This window comes from Equus caballus, chromosome 25 (genome assembly GCF_041296265.1).
Source record: "Equus caballus isolate H_3958 breed thoroughbred chromosome 25, TB-T2T, whole genome shotgun sequence".
In the NCBI taxonomy this organism is placed as follows: Eukaryota; Metazoa; Chordata; class Mammalia; order Perissodactyla; family Equidae; genus Equus; species Equus caballus.
Window position 1 is genome coordinate 43,296,570 of NC_091708.1, and position 22,393 is coordinate 43,318,962.

General features: G+C 42.6%; 1 protein-coding gene across 3 annotated transcripts; it reads left to right on the forward strand.

Annotated features, from left to right (window-relative positions):
- The first annotated feature begins 106 nt into the window (after positions 1-106).
- Positions 107-22,393, forward strand: GTF3C4 (general transcription factor IIIC subunit 4). 3 transcript variants are annotated; one of them, XR_011432711.1, is made up of 6 exons: positions 107-451; positions 6,650-8,476; positions 8,590-8,714; positions 11,748-11,878; positions 14,747-14,835; positions 16,402-22,393. XR_011432711.1 is itself a non-coding variant. In XM_023629209.2 (5 exons), the coding sequence occupies exons 1-5, from the start codon at positions 107-109 to the stop codon at positions 16,464-16,466; spliced, it is 2,457 nt and encodes an 818-aa protein (XP_023484977.2). In that variant the 3' UTR covers positions 16,467-22,393. The 3 variants fall into 3 exon arrangements, 2 of the variants coding, with proteins under 2 accessions (XP_023484977.2, XP_070108074.1); XM_023629209.2 differs by lacking the exon at positions 8,590-8,714; XM_070251973.1 differs by lacking the exons at positions 8,590-8,714; positions 11,748-11,878; positions 14,747-14,835.

The window sequence follows — 22,393 nt, forward strand, 5'->3', positions numbered from 1 at the left end:
GCCGCGGAGGGCGCTGGGGGCCGGCGGCGGCGTTGCGGGAGGCGGCAACAGGACGGCGACGCGGGGTTGGCGCGCCCGGGGGGCCGGCCTCTGCACCTGAGGGGAAATGAACGCGGCCGAGAAGGCCCGGGTGGGGCGGGCGGCCGACGGGCCTGCGCCGCCCGAGGAGGAGGAGGGCGAGGCGGGCGGGAAGGAGCCGGCGGCGGACGCGGCCCCCGGGCCCAGCGCCGCGTTCCGCCTCCTGGTGACCCGGCGGGAGCCGGCCGTGAAGCTGCAGTATGCAGTGAGCGGCCTGGAGCCGTTGGCCTGGTCTGAGGACCACCGCGTGTCCGTGTCGACGGCCCGCAGCATCGCTGTGCTGGAGCTCATCTGCGACGTGCACAACCCGGGCCAGGACCTGGTCATCCACCGCACGTCGGTGCCCGCCCCTCTCAACAGCTGCCTCCTCAAAGTAAGTCATCCGCGGGCCCCGGCCCTGGACTCTCCTGTCCCCCTCGCGCGGCCGCGTCACGGTCCCTGGGGAGTCCTGGCCCACCCTAGTCCGGGGATTCTCCTCCTCGCACCCAGCGCTTAGGGCTAAGCGGCTAGAGTCGCCGTAGCTTAAGAATCAAACAGACAAAAACATCTTGCAGCCGTTTGTGGCCAGGTTCCGGAATCACCCGCCCCCTTCCGACACACACATATATCCTGGGATGTCCCTTCGGAGCCGGGTCCTCCCTTCGCCCCCGCGTCTGGCTGGCTTCTGGCGCAGATCACTCTTGGTCGTGCTTTCTGAGACTCCACCCCCTGTTGACCCAACCCCAGACCTGCCTCTGTTGTTGCTCCTTTTGTCTGGGAGCGACTCCCAGAGGCCCTTGGCTGGCTTTGTTTACTATGACGTGCCCTCCTCTTGCGCCCTGTTTGCTTTGAAGAAGAAAAATTGGTCCTTTCCATTGTCTTAACTATTTCAGCGACTTTCTTGTGAATACTCTTTGCTTCTCAGCTTGAGTAGATGGGTAAATACTGGATCTCTGGGTTTGTACTCCAGTTTTTCTTTAATAACTAAACACTTTTAGGATGTAGAATGAAAAAGTTTCTGGAAATAAATGCACTTTTTAGCTTCAAGTCCAAGGTCTCTGTCTAGATTTAGTGCTTTCAGCTTCATGCAAACTAAATTTGCCTTCAGAACTTTAGGGTTCCTAAAGTTTTACTGTTTTAATATCATTTTCAAGTTTTTTTTTTTAAGTACTAAGTCATATGGTTCACTTTAGTGGTTTAAAACTTTCCCTATTTCCTTTATAGATCTGTATGCGTATTTGTGATCTATCAAAGTGTGCATTCACTCATTCAACAGATGTTTGAATACCACTATGTATCAGCTAGGCACTGATCTAGGTTCTGAAAGTAAAGCAGTGTACAAAACAAAGGCCCTGTCCTTGTGGAGCTTACATTCTTTGGCAAGTCATGAACAAATAACAGTAGTGAAAAATGCTGTAAAGATATGTATCTACATACAGAGAACTATTTATGTGGTGGCGAGGTGTTTTTATGAAAACTCTTACTCTGCACAGCCATTTTATTTATTTTTTGAGGAAGATTAGCCCTGAGCTAACATCTGCTGCCAATCCTCCTCTTTTTGCTGAGGAAGACTGGCCCTGAGCTAACATCCATGCCCATCTTCCTCTACTTTATATGTGGGACGCCTACCACAGCATGGCTTGACAAGCGCTGCCATGTCCACACCCGGGATCCCAACCAGCAAACCCTGGGCCGCCAAAGCAGAATGTGAGCACTTAACGACTGCACCACCAGGCCAGCCCCCTCTGCACAGCCATTTTAAATATGAATCATTAACTGTGGGTAGGATGCAGGGAGCCCAGACCAGTGTTTACATAGTTGATTCAAGTTTTAAACAGACACCTTGGTGTTGTGTTAGATAATTGGTAAACTTGTATGACTAAGCCTTCTGAGGTATTTTTGGGGAAGATATGAACAAATTGGTTAAAGTATAAACAAATTAGGCGGACAGAAGGTGATAATGCTATGAAATTCAGAAACACTCAAGGGAGGCAGAAGAAGGGGATTTTAAAAGGTGTATCCTCTGCTGAAAAGGAACTTAACGGTTTCCAAGGGTGTTCATATACACATCAGAGAAAATTTTAAGTGTGTGTCAGTATGGTAGAGATTTAATGTTTTAGCAGAGAGAATTTAAAGAAAGGAAGAGTATAGTGAGGGGAGGTGCTTATCAAAGAAGGTTATCTGGTGGTGACTCTGCAGCTGTCCTAAAAGAAGGCAGGTTTGGGGTTGTAAGAGGAAGGGAGGAAAGGGTCATCCAGGTGGCAGGAATGAGATGTCCCTCTCATGTACATACATATGTAAGTCATGAACATGATTTACTGTTGTTTGTCTAGGTAATGATGGATCAACAGATGAGCTCAAGTTGCTTTTCTAGAGTCAGAGGAAGTGAAGTGAGGCCAATTCAGGAACTTTGGAGATCAGGCTGAGGGAGTTGGCTTCAATCTAGGAAACCATAAGTTGCTGTTACGGTATCATGTACAGACCTGGTATGGTTCAGGAATATGAGTTTGGCTGGATTTGAAGCAATAAGATGTTTGTTGGGGTCACTACAAAATAGGGGTTAAGAAATTGGATTTTGGCATAAATTAGGCCTATCTATAAAAGAAGAATAATAAAACCCACCTTGTTTAGACTTTTTGAAAGATTAAGTTAAATATGTGTGTATATATATGGACATTTATGTATGTACACACATACACACACCCACATAATCACTTTGCACAGCTCCTGGCACACTGTAAACGCTCAAGTTAAAAAAATGCAGTCATACAGGTATTAAGGAATGAGTCTGAATTAATGCTGCGGCTATGGATATGAAGATGTCCTTAGTATTCTCATAAAAATTTGACTCCATCATTAGTTCCACAACTGTCTAACAAGTAATAGGAAATCTTTATATATCCCTCTAATAATTGGTAGATAGCGTGCCTGAAATTAATTACTGGCATCTTCCCCTTCGGTACTGTTTGGAATGCACATCACACGCACTGTCAGTTAGCAGTCTTAATTAGACTAGGACTGCCTGGTGAATGAATGCTGAGTCGTCCCTGCAATTCTAAGAGGCCTCTGTGGGATCAAACTGTGGTGCAGTGGTAGGAATGTAAAGAAGTCTGTGTTCAGTACCTTGATGGCGCTACCCATTGACAGTCCCTGGGGAGTTGTCTACTCAGTGCCGTCCCGCTTGCCTTTGCTCTAACACAAAACATGGGCATTCTGCAACCCAGAGCACAGTATTAGGGTGTGGCACTGCTCGAAGGCCACATGCTAACCCCCTTAGAAGCTTCTGCTCTGTGATTCTGTTATTTAGGTTATGAATATCTTTCAGAAAATATGCAGTTATAGACTAGTTCAAATGGTATCTGCAGTTTGCAAGTTACTGTCCTGGGCACTGAGGTTATGTGATATAAAGGTGAATGATAGAGCGTGGAAAAGCAATAAAATAGTGATTTAAGAATTAAGTTGCAGTTTTTCTTCCCTTTGGACTGCTGATTTAGTGAATGATCTAGTTGTATACAGTTCCAAATTCGAATAATATTATGTGTAGCTAATTTTATTGTGTATCAATTGTTAGAAGTTTTAGAAAGTATCAACTCCATCTAGCACATTAAGTTAAATAACTATTGCTTTTGAAATAATATTCCTGCCCTCAAGAAGCTTCCTGTCTAATAGCTTCAAATGAGTTTTTGTTAGGTGCTTACAAAGTCCATAGCTATTAACAGTAATAGTGGCCAACTGGAAACGGGATAGTATGTAATTAAATGATTGGCTGGGGGCGGGCCTCTAGGAGCTGGACTCTTAAGTGGTATGCTCCTTGGGCATCTGAGCACTTGTTTTATTTTGTTAACTTGCTTTGTGATGTGGAGAGTTGGGGGGAGGTGCAGTAGGCTAATTCAAACTAATATGTTAGCAATTACTATACAGAACCATAAGGATGTTCCCTGCTGGTTGAGATCCATGCTGCCCTCCATCCTATCGAGAATTCTTCCTACAATGAGTAGGACCAAGGGTTGCTTGAGCTTCCTTATTTCATCCTGTGCTGCTGCTCTGGGTTACAAATTCTGTAAGTTTACTTTTAGTTCTATGGTAGCTTTTTATTTGTAGTAAATTTACCTATTCTAAGGATTATTGCTGAGTTTATTATGGTGTTATAGGATTTGATGAACAATTTTATATCTGCCCTTCATTTGGTGGACAACTTAATATCTCCCCTGCATTTTGCATACTTTTATTAGGTCTCATTAGCACTTAGTTAATTCTCAGAGAGTATTAATAATTATCATCATGGCTAACATTTATTGAGCACTTATTAATGTGTGCTCTGCATGTATCGACTTACTTAGCTTTCCTAACTCTATGAGACATGTATTATTATTCTCTTTTTAGTTGAGGAAATTACAGCCAGAAGGTTTAAGCAACTTGGATGGGATCACAGAGCTAGTATGTGATAGAACCCTGGCTGTCTGGCATCATAGCACAGATTTTCAGTCATTTTGCTTTGCTTATTATGTCATATTTCAAATTTTATCTACCTGTACAAAGCTCTGGGCTTTGACTAGCATTGTTTCATTAACAGGCTAGCCGCCTATCCCTCTATTTAATTGGAATTTTCAGTCTGTATTTCTCCATCATGTCTGTGTGAGAAACTACCTTAAATGCCTTTCTAAAATCAAGATATCTTGCCTAAGACACCATTTCCAGAGTATTCTTTAGGATGATAAGGGATGACAGCCCCCTAAAAGATTCTGTTGTTAAAAACGAAAAGTTGGGATAAGTCTGGTGAAATGAGTCTCTTCACTAGCTCCTTAGCCAAGGCCTTCGCTGAGCTCCTGTGGCTCTTGAAGGAGGAGTGATGTAGGATATGTAGCATCGCCAAAACTTCGTGGGCCCCAGAACTCTTGTTGAAGGGACAGTTTAGGGGAGTGGTGTTCTGTATAACACACTTGAGGAAAAGTTAATCATCTAACTCATTTCTTGGACAACTTTCTATCTCCCTTTCATTTTATATGCTTATTTATTGTGTCATCTAGCAGTTTCAGCAAAAAAGAGAATAAGGTTAGATTATTCCAGTTACCCTAGTTTCTAATAATCGCTGTAGTCTACTAATACATGGAGGAATTTTCTTCCCTCTGGGGCTTAATGGGCTGTAGTTTTTGTTATCTATTTGCCATTTGAGGGATATTTTTTAACTATTTGTTACACTCTGGTTTTCTGACACATCTCCAGTTGTCCAAGCTTTGTGGAGGAATGTAGTGGTTCTGAGTTCAGCATCTTCCAGGTTCTTTCTTTGTCCTGAAATGTAATCCCTCTGGGTTTGGGGACTTAAATTATTTAAAGTGACTTTTATTTTATGCATTTATGTCTTAGGCTTGAATTCCTTTTTAATCATGTTTATTTTACCCTTTCCAGTTTGCAGATCAGCCTCTATGTAAAAGGAGATTGATACTAAAAAGGAGTTGAATGGTTCTGCTTTCTTTCTGTATTATCCATTTCTCTAAAGACACTGGATTAGGGGCTTTAGCCTTCCTATTTTCTTTTTTTTTTTCCTTTTTTTTTTTTGCTGAGGAAGATTTGCCCTGAGCTAACATCTGTGCCAGTCTTCCTCTATTTTGTATGTGAGTCGCGGCCACTGCATGGCTGCCAACAAGTGGTGTGGGTCTGTGCTTGGGAACCAAACCCAGGCTGCTGAAGCACAGCGTGCAGAACTTAACTGCTAGGCCATGGAGCCTGCCCCCTGGCTATTTTCTTATGACTCTGGACCACTTTCTTTTGGTCATTTAACTCTTTCTCCATCTTTAACGTACCTTTAAAATCTTGTTAAAGAGCTCACCATCATACAGCTAGATGCTAAATAAATAGCAGTGCTGATGGATGTTATAAACTTGAAGGCGGGAGAGATGAATAAAAACTAGAATGATCTCAGGAGGCCTCATAGAGAAAATTAGACCTGGTGGGATAGATGGGATTTAGAAAAGAGGAAAGAGAGTGTTCTTGCCAAGGGAGCCAGGGAAGGCAGAGGTGGGAATGTTCAGGGAATGGCAAATAGTCTAATCAGAGTAGACATTATTCTATAGAAACAGTGGACAAAGCAGTTGTATTGGCTCTCGGCATAATTTGTAAATGAAATTTCAGATGGAAAACTTAAAGCTGGCATTTGTATCATAAAGATATTATTAAAAATCCAAATATCTAATTGTATCAAAGATGTGTATAGATAGATATTTTCATGAATTTTTAATACCTTTACTGTTTTGTGGCTAGTTCGGCTAAATGCTCTGTTGACTCTGAAGAATCAAGTGCATCTCTATCATCACTATTGCTTATGTCAATTCTAAGAAGAATGTGGGAACCAAGCTATGAATAATGACAACTTTTATTCTGACCCTTAAAAAAAATCGCCATTTCCTGAGGAACTGCTCACTTAGTTTTAGACATGTACTTAATTTTTTAAATGCATGTAATACCAAAATTAACAAAATTGATATAAAGTTACTATATATATTAATGTGAATCAGTTAATACACCCAAGCAATATAAGTCTGTTCCTCTTACAGTGAAATATTTGTCTGATAGTTTTTATGTCTTTTACTTTCAGGTTGGCTCAAAAACAGAAGTTGCTGAGTGTAAGGAGAAATTTGCCACCTCTAAAGACCCCACGGTCAGTCAGACTTTCATGTTGGATAGAGTGTTCAACCCTGAGGGGAAGGCTTTGCCACCACTGAGAGGATTCAAATACACTAGCTGGTCGCCCATGGGTTGTGATGCTAATGGCAGGTGCCTTTTGGCAGCGCTGACCATGGACAATCGCCTCACCGTCCAGGCTAACCTCAACAGACTGCAGTGGGTCCAGCTGGTCGATCTGACTGAGATTTACGGGGAACGTCTTTATGAGACCAGTTACAGGCTCTCTAAAAGTGAGGCCCCGGAAGGAAATCTTGGGGATTTTGCTGAGTTTCAGAGGAGACACAGCATGCAGACTCCAGTCAGGATGGAATGGTCAGGCATCTGTACTACTCAGCAGGTCAAGCATAACAATGAGTGCCGTGATGTGGGCAGTGTGCTCCTGGCAGTCCTCTTTGAAAACGGTAACATTGCTGTGTGGCAGTTTCAACTACCATTTGTAGGAAAGGAATCCATCTCTTCGTGCAACACAATTGAGTCAGGAATCAACTCTCCTAGTGTTTTATTTTGGTGGGAATATGAGCACAATAATCGGAAAATGAGCGGCCTTATTGTGGGGAGTGCTTTTGGACCTGTAAAAATTCTTCCTGTCAATCTCAAAGCAGTTAAAGGCTATTTCACTTTAAGGCAACCTGTTGTCTTATGGAAAGAAATGGACCAGTTGCCAGTGCACAGTATCAAATGTGTACCTCTTTATCACCCTTACCAGAAGTGTAGTTGTAGCTTAGTGGTGGCTGCAAGAGGATCCTATGTGTTTTGGTGTCTTCTTCTGATCTCCAAAGCGGGTCTGAATGTTCACAATTCCCACGTCACAGGCCTTCACTCCCTGCCGATCGTCTCCATGACTGCAGATAAGCAGAACGGAACGGTATATACTTGTTCCAGTGATGGGAAAGTGAGGCAGCTGATTCCCATTTTCACAGATGTTGCATTAAAGTTTGAACACCAGTTGATTAAACTGTCAGATGTGTTTGGCTCGGTGAGGACACACGGGATAGCAGTGAGCCCCTGTGGTGCATATCTGGCCGTCATTACAACTGAGGGCATGGTCAATGGCCTCCATCCCGTGAACAAAAACTACCAGGTCCAGTTTGTTACTCTCAAAACCTTTGAAGAGGCAGCTGCTCAGCTCCTGGAATCTTCTGTTCAAAATCTCTTTAAGCAGGTGGATTTAATAGACCTAATACGCTGGAAGATTTTAAAAGATAAACATATCCCTCAATTTTTACAAGAAGCTTTGGAAAAAAAGATTGAAAGCAGTGGGGCCACTTATTTTTGGCGTTTTAAACTTTTCCTCCTGAGGATTTTGTATCAGTCAATGCAGAAAACCCCTTCAGAAGCCCTATGTAAACCCACCCATGAGGACTCAAAGATCTTACTGGTTGACTCGCCAGGGGTGGGCAATGCTGAGGATGAGCAGCAAGAAGAAGGCACGTCTTCCAAACAGGCGAATAAACAAGGCCTTCAGGAGAGGAGCAGAGAGGGTGATCCAGAGGACCCCACGGATGACTCACTCACCCAGGCCGGAGATGCTGGAGGCCGCGAGCCGATGGAAGAGAAACTCCTGGAAATCCAAGGGAAAATTGAAGCCGTGGAAATGCACTTGACCAGAGAGCACATGAAGCGAGTCTTAGGAGAAGTGTACCTGCACACCTGGATCACAGAAAACACTAGCATCCCCACCAGGGGACTCTGTAACTTTTTAATGTCTGATGAAGAGTATGATGACAGAACAGCACGGGTAAGTGTTTATTAACAAAGACATTGAAACTGTGAAAAGTCTGTTTTCTTCATGAGAAAGAAATGACCTAAATTGAATTCCTAAAGCTCAACTTTTGCTTTGACATTTTTTAGGTAATCGATTGGCATGAGGTGCAGGAGAATAAACAGGAAACATGGCTTAATGGAGAGGACATAGTCGTGTCACACATGGACTCTTTCAGTTCTTCCTCTTACTGGGGCCTGGCTTGATGTGCAAGGTTTGCGAGATGAGATTTCCAGGCTGTGGGTGAGCCCGAGCAGGCTGCATGTAGCAGAGCAGTGTGTGACTGGGCAGTCACAGCAGGGAGAGTGTGGCACTGTGCCTTTCCCTGCCCATTTGCAAAAGGTTTTGGAGGTTTTTCGGAGGGGCGTGATGGCAGGGATTGTTTCCATTCGAAAGCACTTGAGGAGGTCTTCTGATTTAGTCAAGAAAGGCATGTAAAGTAAACAAATTATTACTTACATTTTGGATTTTTTTTAAACAAAAACTGAGCATAATCTTTATTTTGAAATTAGAACAATCTTACAGTGTTATCCAAAACGTCTTCCAACGAATTCAAGTGCCCTGACAGAACACTGGGGTTCAAGCTTGGGAACACACTGCATGCTCTGTAGTCCTCTTAAAGGTTCCCAGTGCACATGAGCCTTCTGAGGGTTCTGAGAATTCCTACAGAAAAGAAACCATTTAACTGTGTGTAGCTCCATGTTATCCAGACTTTATTCATCAGAGAACCTTCCTTTGAGCTAATAACTGCTAAAATTCTGAAGAACTCGTGTTTCAAGGAACATGCTTTATACTAAAATACTCAAAAGTACAAAAACTTATGTTCCTTTTTACTCTGAAGATTGACACTTATTCTCACTGCCTAAAATCTTTTTTAAAATATTAATTGAAGGCAATAAATTCAAATATCTTCATGCCTAAGGTTAAACCATTCACACATCACCTGTTGCTTTTTCTTGTTGGAAAGTGTATGTCTACGTACGCCCCTAAAATTATTGCTCATAGGATGTTTGCAATAATCTCAAGAGTAGTTAAGATGTACTGTTCATGTATCTGAATTTTCATCTTTGAAAGTTAGCTTTTAAGAATTGTTTCATTGTGGTCTAAATTGTGTGGAAGAGTTTTCTTGTTGTCACTGTCCCATAGGACCTAGCGGGGATATTATAAGAGGCAGTGAAATCTTAACAAAAACATTTTGGAAAGTATGTAATGGAAGTTGATTGCTGATGGTTTACAGTGACTGTCCAGATGCTGCATGAGCATGGGGAGCTATATTTAGCATAGTTACGTGGTTCCAACAGAGCCAGTTTAAAGAAAGGAAGATTGTACTGTGCCCATCTATAACAACTGAGTTTTGATTGAAAACAATGCATTTTTCTTGTCTTAAATATCCCACTATATGGTGGCCGGCCCCGTGGCCGAGTGGTTAAGTTCGCGCGCTCCGCTTTGGCAGCCCAGGGTTTTGCCAGTTTGAATCCTGGGCATGGACGTGGCACTGCTCATCCAGCCATGCTGAGGCGGCATCCCACAAGCACAACCCGAAGAACCTACAACTAGAATATACAACTGTGTACTGGGGGCTTTTGGGAAGGAGGAGAAGAAGAAGAAAAGAAGATGATTGGCAACAGATGTTAGCTCAGGTTCCAATCTTTAAAAAAAAAAATCCCATATATGCATAAAATGAATCTTTTCAAACTTAGTTTGTTGACTTATAATAATTATAAATTGTTTCTGAGATTCTTAGCCTGGTATAGTTAGACCAGCATTTCTCAAGCATTTTTTTTCATTATGCCTCCCCCTGCCCACCAGCATTTTAAGGCATTTTTTTCTAATTGTTCTTGCCCATGAAATTTTGATACCACAGATATATTGTGTATCTGTTTATGTACTATGTGTATATCTGTGCTTTATACATGAAAAGGGTAAAGAGTTTTTGTCCCCCAAGAACCAATGTTCGCCCCCTTGGAAGGAGTGTCACCCCTGTTGAGGATGCGTGAGTTAAGCTGATACAGCTGGGCTTGTGTGGTCAAGGCTCTTGAGAGCAAGCAAAAGCAGTCCTTCCTTTTGTAAAATTTGAGTGCATCTCGACTGGAGGAATTCTCAGCAGATTTTATCACTATCAGAATGTTTGGCCTTTCTAGAAAAGAAGGAAGGGGTGGTTGTCTCTGCTATAGGGGACCATAAACTAGATTTCTGAAGAACAAAAAAAGCCAAAAGGTAATGGGCTTTAAATTTGTAAATTATATATGGAGTAGGTAAGACACCCTCTGAGTGATTAAGATACCCTTGAAAACATAGTGAACTAATTTTAATGAATGAATTAGAGAGTCCTTCCGTGAGAGCTTAAGTGTAAATGGATTAAAAACTTTGATGGACATTATCTGCTAGTAAGACAAGAAGGGTCTTAAGGGTTGGTGTATCCCATGTTTCTCAATGATACAGCCAGTGAAGGTTTTTTCAGCAAAATAATGAAGTGGACCAGTGTTTTTCAGACTTTCACTTTTAAAGTGATATAATCCTAATAAAGTTGAGAAAAGTGAAGCTGAAATAGAGACAAGGCCTAGAACCTGCCCTGTTGACCTCTCACTGCCACCTCCCCACTGCCATGGGTCCTGCCGTGCCTTTGCAGTGGGGCTCAGTGGATCTCAGATGGCAGGCTCCTAGACTAGATCGGTCATGGGTCTTTGGGCTATCAGAAGGGGAAATTATTATTTTTTAATTCAGATTATCTTTTTACTTTGTAAGACTTTCTTAAAGAACATTTTCTTTCTTTCTTAAAGACATTTCTTTCTTTCTTTTTTAAAGACATTTGCACAGTTCTACAAAGTTAGTATTTCATGTACTATTTTGCCTATAGAGGTTAGGCTTTTTTCTTAAAATCAAAACATTGTAAGTAATAGCTAAATACTTTGTCTTCCATCAGAACTCTGAAGTCCTTGTTTCAGAAGCAACTAAAACAAGGCAAGAAATCAGATTTTGGTTTTTCAGAACGGTTTTTCCTTTAGTGGTTATAGTTCACCCTGTTGTCACAGGGTCCCTGAATGAATCTTTTTACTCAGCCAGTTGACACAAGTTGAAGGTCTAGCTTTTGGACTTTCAGCCATTGCGGTGGGCCCATGTGGACATACAGATCTCCTGCCTCATGTGAGATGCCGCGTGTTTGTTCCTTTCTCCCGGGTCGGTAGGCTTTTCCTTCAGGAGGCCCTGCCCTCTCCACTAAACACTGCGGGACTGTTTGTCTTACTAGGTGCTGATCGGACACATCTCCAAGAAGATGAACAAACAGACTTTTCCTGAGCACTGTAGTTTGTGTAAAGAGATCTTGCCGTTCACAGATCGCAAACAGGCAGTCTGTTCCAATGGCCACATTTGGCTCCGGTAAGCCGTTTTAAGCCAGCTGCTGCTTTTGCTCATTTTGGGGTTTTGTATAGCACAAACCACCGTAAAGAATTAATCCAAAATACATGTTGCCCATGCCATTAGGTTGGAGAAAAGCTGCTGTTATAAAATCTGGTGTGGGCTTTTTTCATCAGTTTGACTAAAGCAGGACACCCTTTAAAGACAGTTTTTTACTGCTTGATATTTATAGGCCTTGCTTTCTTTATTTTGGTAATGCTGTTTTCCTTTGAAGTAGCATTAAATTTTTTAAAATTGTTATTACAAAACTACTACCTGTTAATGGAATATAAAAGTGCTTATGCCCTTTTCTGTTTAACTTTATAATCAAAGGTAGGAGTCTTCCTCCTTCCATGAGTCTCACTCTGAGAGGGAACCCTGGTGTGTCCTCCTTGTCTGGACCTGTGAGCTGCAGTTGACACAGCTGATGGCTCCTTGCTCCTCCTTGCAGCACTTTCCTCACCTGGCTCCCTGGGCACAGTGCTCCCTGATTTTCTTCCTCCCTCTGACTCTTCATTCTTAGTCATCGTTGCTGATTCTACTTCATCGTCTTGATGTCTGTCTTTGGACCTGGTCTTCTTGGATCAGTGGCCTCTCTTGGCTGTTGCATATCATTTGTACACTGGTGACTTAAACGTGTAACTTTGGCCTGAATCTCTTCTCGTCAATCCAGACTTACGTATCTAACCACCTGTGCAGTATCCCTGTTTGGAAGTTTAATAGGCATTTCAGATTTGAATCCAGCCTTTCCTCACTACCTCCACTTCTACAGTCCTGGTCCAAGAGACCATCATCTCTTGTCCAGATTATTACAGTTATCCGCCAACTGGTCTTCCTGCTTCCACCCTTACCCCTTCCAGTCTGTTCTCAGTATAGCTGTGATTGTGATCCTGTTAAGACTTTGTCAGCTTGTGTCACCCCTCTGCTCAAAACTCTCCAGTAGCTGCCCATTTCTGATGAGTAAAAGCTAAAATCCTTCTAGTGATCAAGACAACACAGCCTGACCCCCATCCCCTCTCTGACCTCATCTGCATTTCTCCATCTTGCTCACTTCATTCTGGGTGCACTGGCCTCATTGTTCCTCAGGTACTCGAGGTACTGCTCCCACTTCAGGATGCCTGCACTGACTCCTCTCTCTGCCTGGAAGGCTCTTCCAGCAAGTGTCCAGATGGCTTCTTCAAGTGTTCCTTTATCAGTTAGGCCTTCCTGGCCATGCTACCTAAAATTGGAACACCCTGCTGACATCCCTCTCCTCTCCCAATAGTCTTCATCCCTCTTCCTTGCTTTAATTTCCTCCTTAGCAATTATCACCATTTAATATATTTTTTACTTTTTGCTTTTCTCCCCCGCTCTGGAATAGAAAGCCCCATGAGGACAGCGAATTTTGTTGTGTCGTTCACAGCTATTTCTAGAACAATGCCTGGTACATGTTAGGCACTCAGTATATTTTATAAATTAATTTTTAACAGAAACAGGATTGTGCTACACATACTTTCCTTAACAACTTGCTGATTCTCTTATTAAAATATTGTGGACAGTTTTCCATTCAGTACATAGATCCCATTCTTCAGGCTGTAGAGTTTTCCATTGTATAGATGTTCTATTGTTTACTCCCTTATTGATAGATATTTGGATTCTTCCCAATTTTTATTGCGTTCCTCCACTTTTTCTGTTTTGTTTAGACTTTTATTTTTTAAGGGGAGAACAGGAAACAAGCTTGTAGTAGTGGTAGGCTTGTGGTCACCATCATGATGGCAGCAACAGCCAACGTCTGTTGAGCACTGTCTGCATGCCAGGCGCTGTTCCAAGCACTGCGCGTGTCCCGGGTTACTGCATCCTCACAGCCGCGCACAGGCGCACTGCGATTATTTCTGCTTTTACAGATGAGGAAACTGATGCCTGAAGAACTTAAATAATTTGCCCGAGGTCACACAGGCACTTAGTGGCAGATCCTGGCGTTCTGCCTCCAGAGTTCACATGTGTAACCGCTATACGCTGTTCTCTCTCAGGCGGGTGCTTCACAACAATTCTTTTCCTTCTTGCTGATTGCAGTTAGTGACAGGATACCCGGTCTGATTTCTCCATGTGAGAATGTGTGCTTGCCCTCACTCAGGTGTAATCTTTCTTCTGTTATACCCAAGTCTTTACTCCAAGTAAATCTCTTTACTCCTTGGAATCTCTTCCCTCAGCTCTCTTCCTCTTTGTAGTTTCCTACTCCGTTGTTCAACGCAATGACTGATCTTCTGGAAAAGCTTCCCTGCAGAGCCCAAACACACTCTCCCCATCTCGTTGCGTCCGCCTTCCCTTATTCGCCTGGTCCTCGGAGATGCTCAGTGAACAGTCATTGGATGAGATTGAACTTCTGAACATTGGATCCTGTCCCTTTTTTGCACCATTAATATCGTCTTCTATATCCTTCAGGTTTTCCCCACTGTCCTGTCAGGTTCTTAAAGATAGTGCTTTATACCCAGTCTTAAAAATCACTAACAAGAATAATTTTCAATATAGTACATGATCAGTTTTTTTTAACATATCAAAAATTCAAAGTACAGTCAGGTATGAACAGACTCAATTCTGAACTGTGGGAAGAAGCCGCAGTGACTGTTTGGATTAGAAGCTTTGTATCTCTGCTTAGTCACCTGATACCCCACTTTCTCTTTAGTAGCGTCGGGGGTAGAGGTCTGGCCCTCTGAGGTGTGCCAAGGGCTACGTTGCTGCCATGAGTTTGTGAAGAGTGCCTGCCCTTGACTGGGTTGCTGTGTGGTTTGAGAATAACTGGCTGTACTGAGTCGCCCTCGGCCTATGCTGCTTTCCTCTGCGGAACTGACGATGCAGTCTGTCTTCTTTCAGGTGCTTTTTAACCTACCAGTCCTGCCAGAGTCTGATATACAGAAGGTGTTTGCTCCATGACAGCATTGCCCGCCATCCAGTTCCAGAAGGTGAATGCTTTCCCAGCCTGGGCGGGTGAGGTTGAGCATGCTGGCAGAGCACCAGCGCCTCAGACTCATGGCTCGGTCGTGCTCCACACTGCTTAGTCTTATGCCGTCAGGGACGCTGAGCAGGCTCATTCTGCTCTTTACAGTATTACCATGAAGGCACAATTAATTTAAAATGATAATTGGAATATGTCATGTTCAAGTACGTATTCATTTTAGTATGTGAGTGTCTGCTGTTCTGTCACTGCTGACAAATTAGTCATTCAAAAACATGTCAGAACTTGTTGTAGACAGCGTATATAGATTATATTTGAATGAAAACTCTTCAAATGGTAATGTATACAAAGACAGCATTGCTGAACCAGCAGTAGCTTCTGCACTTGGAGTCATTCTCCTAGCCACCATGAAGAGGTTTTTCTCTGGTTGGTCTGTATTCTCTTTCTTGATAGCCCGGTGACACAGCCCACATTTCTGAGATAACTGGTTGGAAATAAGATCATAGACATGGGCAAGGAATTAGTGATTTAAATAGCCACACAAATGTCAAATTTATGACCTAATGTTCATTAACGTCGCACTCTAACCAAATGAGCTAACTAGACACAAGTGTATACAATTATATATGTTTTGGGGGAAACTTGTGGTCTCAAGTAAAACAGAAAACATTCTATATAAAGCTACACCCTTATTCTTGATTTTTGCTCTAAACTGGCTGAAGCTCTCTAATTCTGAGAAGTTGATGTGTTGTGTTAGCTGCGTATGTTCTGTTTTAACTTTTTAGTATGGAAAATGTAATCATATATGAAAGTAGAGAAAAGAGTATAATCAACCCTTATGTCCCCATCATTCAACTTCAAAAACTGCCAACTCACGGCCTTTAATGTTCATCTGTAGTCCCCCACCCCCTTCCCTCCTCTGATTGGATTATTTTGAAACAAATTTTTGGGAACTTTTCAACACTCACTGCAATTGAGAATAGGTATACTATTTAGACAGGAAATCAGGAAAAGATTGAAACAAATTAAAAAAACAAATACACCTGCCAGTTGGCTTGAATTAAGCCACATACAGCTTTGGGAAAGAATGAGAACCTACTGGGTCCAGGGAGGAGTGGTAGAGTAGAGCATTTCACAGACCAGGAGAGTTTTTAAGAGGGGGAGAAGGTGTTGACCCAGTGTTGCGATGTTTTTATTTCTCCAAGTAATGCATTTTTTAAAAGTGACTGTATTTTATAAAAGAATATTTCACCGTTAGCAGTGTATGAAGGGTACACTCTCAGAACAAACTATAGTCTTTAAATTGAATAAGTTTAGCTTTATGAAACTCTTATTCGTTACCCTTATTTTCCTGTTTCATCACAGAGGGATGAAAATTTCATCCCACACTTAGCTTTGGGGACAACAGATCTAGTACAGCCTCATTTAGAATGTTGGAGTGCAGTGCTTTGTCAAGGACACAGAGGTGGGACCAGATTGCTCATCTCTTGACACTGCAGTCCAGCCAGGGTTCATCCCATTTGGCTGCCGCTTTTTAATCTAACGCTCAGTACCACTTGTCTTCCTTTTGCAGATCCTGACTGGATTAAGAGGTTACTGCAAAGCCCCTGCCCTTTCTGCGATTCTCCTGTCTTCTAAACGTCAGTGGGGGGAAGATGGGAAGGGCACATCTCGGCTGTAGAAAACGCCCTCCAGCCTGAAGAGCTGGGATGCGCTGGAGTGAGCCTGGCCTTCACACATCAAGAGGCGCTCCTCCTGACTGTAAATAGAGCCCTGGGAGCGCATTCTGAAGTGCGTTCTCTCTCTCCAGGATATCTTTAAAATGACTGAAGGCAGAGATTTTAAGTCATTTTGAGATGAACATTAGCCCCCACTCCTTACTCAATGAGGAACACTTATTTTTCAAGTGTCAACTGAAGCAGTTTGAACAAAAAGAACGCTCTATCATTTCTAGGGACAGAGTGCTCTCTTCCAGAGCTGGGATAAGGGCCGTGCCGGGCTGAGTTAGGCTTTAATCCTGGCCTTGGCCTGGAACTGCCTTGTGGCTCCAGAGAGCTTATTAATTCCCTGGTACGAGGTTGTCAGTGTACCAGCAGATATTAGAAGTATCTAAACACGTGGGCCTGATATTTTGTTCTTAGCAAATAGCTGCAGATCTGTGTCCCACCGATTCTTCTTTTTCATGCGTATTGAAAACATTTTTCTAAAACTCTGTATTTTGAGAGGTTGAAACCAAGACTGAAGTTGGTCTTAATGTGTGAAAAGATCAGGTGACTCCTGTAAGTTAATAATTGTGACTTGTTTTCCATGATCTCCTGTGTCGTCGGATTTCCTGCCTCAACTCCTTGATATACATAAGGATGTCCAGTATTCCGCTCACCTCTGTCACATCCCTGCTTCGGACTGGACTGTGATAACCGAGACGAGATATTTGTACATAGAAGAAAAAGAATATTTTCTCCTTTTAGTATTAAATTAAAACTTTTACTATTTTTAATGTTGACATTTCCAGACATTTCATTTCTATCTGGTATAGGATTGTGCACAGCGTCTGTGTAGAGACTTCCAGAAAGAGACGGGCAGCTCAGAAGTGCAGACACTGGCACTCTGGTGCTATAAGTGAGTTCAGCTCAGTTGACCGGAGCCTGGGAGTGTCTCCTCCCTGCAAAGGTCCTTGATATTTATGATCCAGGTATTTCTCTATGGGCTCCTAAGAGGAGGTGTTAAATGTCAATTGGTCTTAAAACGTAAAATAAAAAATAGACATTCTGGAATTACAGTGTTCTTGGATTTTTAAAATAAGTGTCCTAGAGATTGGTGCTAATCAACAGGACTGTAATGCACACATCTTGAAGTGGTGCATATGTCTGGAAAGTTGGATGGGAAATACAAAATGAGAAATTCTAACTCATACACTCTTTTGCCTTTATTCTAATACAGTTTCCTGCTTTTATTTTGTATCCTTAGTGAAAGACATTTTGTCCTCACTTAAGAAACACTTGATATTTGGATAACACTAGCGGAAACACACCACGCACCATACTTGTGTCCTGTCCCCCCGGTTCAGATGTAGTGGAGACGAGCCCCTAGGAGGCACTTCGAGACAGCCTGCTTTGAGATGTCTTTCGTTTCCTCGTCAGATTCTTTTTGCTTTGTCTTCTGGGTTTAATTATGTATTTGCCGGAATCTTCTGATTATCTTTCTCATTTTGGTGGTAATTTCAAGAATAGTGTTTATCCAGATTTTAGGGTCCAGCGTGTTAAATTGATTTTCAAGAAGGAACCAGGCAGCAGTAAAATCATGGCCACTGCAGCTCAGAGGCAGTTGTACCTGTGGCTGCTTCACTTTGCAGTAAATATGACAGTAAAGTTTGGAATCATGGCAAGGAATTACTGCAGTTTTAATAATCATGGCATGCTTAGTCTCACTTATTTTTTTGTTCCTAATCAGAGTCAGTAGTTGATTTGTTCTATTGGAAAATTTTGTGCTGCTGCCATTTAAAACTTAGATTAAGTTTTTGTTTAAAGCAGCTGTGCATTTTTTGAAACATTTAACTCTTACGAGTTAACTACAAGTTGCTCCTGAATCATTTTGAGTGTCTGTATAGGAATAGACATGGCAGCTGTTTTACTAGAACGTGGCTTCTCTCCACAGGGGCCTGGGCCCAGTGGCATTCTTAAGACTCTGAAACCCAACCAACACCTGCGTCAGCCAGGCTTCTGCACACGCAGCGGGGTCTCCCCTTCTCCTGGCCCCCCAGCCGCAGGGGCTGATCCAGTGACCTGTGAGGAGAGGAGATTTGAGCTGAGGGCAGCGCCCCAGTGCACGTCTGCGTTCACTGAGGTTCAGCGTACCTGAGGGTAGGGTAGTCACTGAGACCTAGGAAAAGTGAGAGGGACACAGGCGTCTTAGATTATTAAATGCCTCTCCTGTTCTAAACTAGTCATACTCTCTATACCTTCCTAAAACTTGCCTGATGTGTTCAGTGGCTTTCAAGTTTATTCAGCTGTCCCTGTAATAACTGTTTCAGGAATGGAAGGAGTGGCAGGAGTGACGTTGCTGCACTGTGTTGAAGAGCAGGAGCGGAGCTCCAGACAATTAGACCTTTTCAGCTACAACCCTGCTGCATTTTGGGAGTCTGATATCCACACCTGTATCACGTTTTCTCTGCCTGGGGTTAATTTGTTCCTATTATTCCAGATAAGAAATTGATAGCTTGTTATGCTTCATATTTATTCTGAAATCCTCATGTGTCCACCACCCAGACTTCAGGCAATCTCTACCTACTGTTGTATCTGCCAAAACTACCAATTATTTTTCAGTGTCAGAAGTTGTCAGAGCCACTGGTGAAGCTCCCAGTTGAGGTGACATTTTTCTGCTGCTTCCTCTACAAAGTATTTGAGCATGTTAACGTGGAAGCGTGTGGTTGGGCCTATTAGTAAGTTTCACAGGTTAATTAGGTTAAAAGAATGTTAAAAGGACGATAATTAAATATTAAAGTATATTCTGTGGTGATTATAACAGCATCAGATAAGACGCAGAAGAAACTGCTGCCTGTGGGTGCTTGGGAGGAGGAAGACCGTGCTGGCCTGGGGAGCGCCTGCCCCTGCGGCCTTGGCGCTGCTCTGAGTAGGTGAAGTGCTGCCGTCCCGGAGTGAAGCCAGGAGTTAGCACCCCTGGTTGGTTTCTGCAGGACCTGTCCGTGCCTTCTGCTCCTGACCTCTCTCTCACTTTTCCTTACCAAGGGGGTCCTCTTGAGTACCATTCCTTTAGTTCTCTCAGCTTTAGAACACATTCAGAGCGAACAGATTCCACGTTTGAAAGAAAAATAGATTAGTGATAAAATTTCTAAAAGCTAAATCACATAGTGGGTCTCCCTTCCTAGAGGAAACTATTAAACAGTAATTTTTCTCTCTAAAGGTAATAATGTCAGTTAACTTGGTAAACCGTATCCGGGTTTCTTCAGAACTCTTAGTCGTAATCTCCCCAGCAGAGCGCTCGGCAGCTCTCGGCTGGTCTTGGGCTGCGCTGCGCCCGAAGGTGTCAGCTCCTTCCCGCCACCCGTCCCTCTCCCCGAGCCAGTGTGATTGGTGACCAGCAGAACTTGTGGCGTAAGCTAAGCTGCCTGCGCTGTGTTCAGAGTCAGCAGGCTTAAGCTTTTTACGGGAAAGGTGTATTCTGCCCTTTTTCTTTTTAGAGGTTGGGCAGCACAAACAGCAAGTAGCCAGACGAATAAACAAATCTCTTTACAGTTAGCCCGCCATGGACTGTTCTGAGTCCCTGCGCGGCGTCCCTAAATCGTGACGGTGCCTTGGTGCTCTCAGCCTGCTCTCTGTGTGGGTGGAGGCGAGCGCCTCAGGAGCCCACCCTTCCCCTCGAGACTGTCGGATCTTAAAATGCCTCTAAAGAATTGAACTGAAGTGAGTTGTTTTCATTTCAGTTATTAGTGGAAGTAGCGATTAGCAGCTTCAAGCAGAGTTTTAGACTGTATCTCAAGTCTCATAGTTATTAAACTTTGAACTGCTCTTTCTTGAAGCCAGAAGGTTTTTGGAGTTAAGATCTTCACATCTAACATGATATCTGCTATTCGGACTGATTATACAGCATGTGAAATTGGACTGTCTTTAAATTGAATTAAGTCAAATTTGCAGAATATAGAGTTGCTTCTGATTATCTCAAGTACTCAGCTTTGCTATCCTGATGGAACAGTGGGGTTTTTCAAAAGACTGTAAACTCATCTCCATGGCGCCGATATGAATCAGTAGCAGGACCTGTTAGCCCGGCTGAGCCTGGTAGATAGGACGCAGCCTCCCATCTGCACACAGACAGGGCTGTTTCTGAAAACTGGCTGTGGAAATCCATACATTTAATAGAGAAATGACTGTTTATTAGGATGTCCTCTAAAAAAGTTAATCCTTTTGGTATATGAGCATTTCTCCCCCAACCTCTTTATCCAATTAGGTGAGGCAGCTTTTCTTATCTTGCATTATCTTTGAGTTGTAACTGAACTCCAGCAGGACACTTCATGTCCAATCTGAGGTCTCAGTCAGTGAGTTTCTTTGCAGCAGTATGTGTGGATTACCAGCACGGTGTTCGTTCATTCATTCCAGGCTGGGAAGGAGCTGAAAAAAGGGACAGATGATACTCTTGTCCTGATACCCTAAGGTAAAGGCAGGGGCCATCTGGTTGAAATATTGTAAATAGGTTGGAGGAATTACATTTCAGAACTCTAAATCTTGTGTTTATTTCTAAGGTAAAAATTTGCTTACCTCACCCTGAAATCCTGTTACTTTCATAAAAGTCCTGTAAAGTGGTCATACTGACAGTGTAAAGAGGTGGTGACAGCTTTGAGGCGTTTCATATGCTATCGCTTTTACATTTAGCTGACAGACTGGGAAGCTTTAGGGTATTTTGTTTTTGGTATTAATGCAAAAATGAATTATGTCTTTTTCAAGACTTTGACTCAGATTTGTACTTTGCTGAATGAAAGGAAAGTGAATATCAAACTTGTTTATACAGAAATAAGACTAAAGAAAAGTAAGTCTGTGTTGTGTGTAGTGATCTATGCTTTCTGTTTACCCAATGCCTGTGCTAGTCTTTGTGCTCGGCTTTGAATTGTATGTATGTTTACATATGACATTTTTTGAAATAAAAAGAACAGGCATCTAAAAACTTAAGGTTATAAAAAGGAGATGGTTTTTTAATTCTTAGCATTTGATTAGGTAGTGTGTTATAGATTTTTAGTGTTTAAATTTAAAAACTTTAAGAATAATAACACATTTTGCTTGGAATCCCCCCCATCCAGAAAGATTGGCACTTCTCTCCATTGTACATATGCCACGGTGTCCATGACTAGATTGTAAGCTCCTCGAGGCAGGCACTGATGGAAAGTGCCTTTCAGACAGTTGGTGCTCACGACATGTGTAACGAGTGAGTAACTTCCTGCCTCCTTCAAGACGAAGCATGGTCCACTTTCTCCAGTGCTCTCAAAACTGCAAAGAACTAATGACCAGAAGAGGGCCCGATTCTTTCTTGGGTTTGAACTGAGTTTCTTGGGTTAAACCAGATCATGCCGTATCCTTAGCACTGTTTAGCCTTCTCTTCCCGAAGATAATACACCAGTATCCTGAGCTGTTATCTAATATTAGGGCAGAGGTTTCTGGGAAAAGTTTGAAGTGGGGAAGATTATAGAGAAAATGAAATGTGAATTTTGGAGGGTGTCTGTCTGTATACAGCCCTGTGGGGCAATCTTATTTTAGTTATTACTAAAGAAAGGGGTGACAGATCCTCTGCTTCTTTACCAGTTAGCTGGTTGGCCACTTATCCAGTTCATGAAAGACTGTTGGGTTTTAGCCTTTTCCCCTTTTGGATTCCTCTCTATTGTTCGTATTATTCTAGTCCTTAGACTCTAATGAAGTTGCTGTGAATACCCAGTGCTGTATATACTGGCAGTTTTCTAAATGTGAAATAACCTCCAACATGTTGTGTTTTGTATGCAGAGCCACTAGTATTGTTATCTTGGCCACTTTTTTATTCGAAATAAATAAATAATAGAATTATTTGTA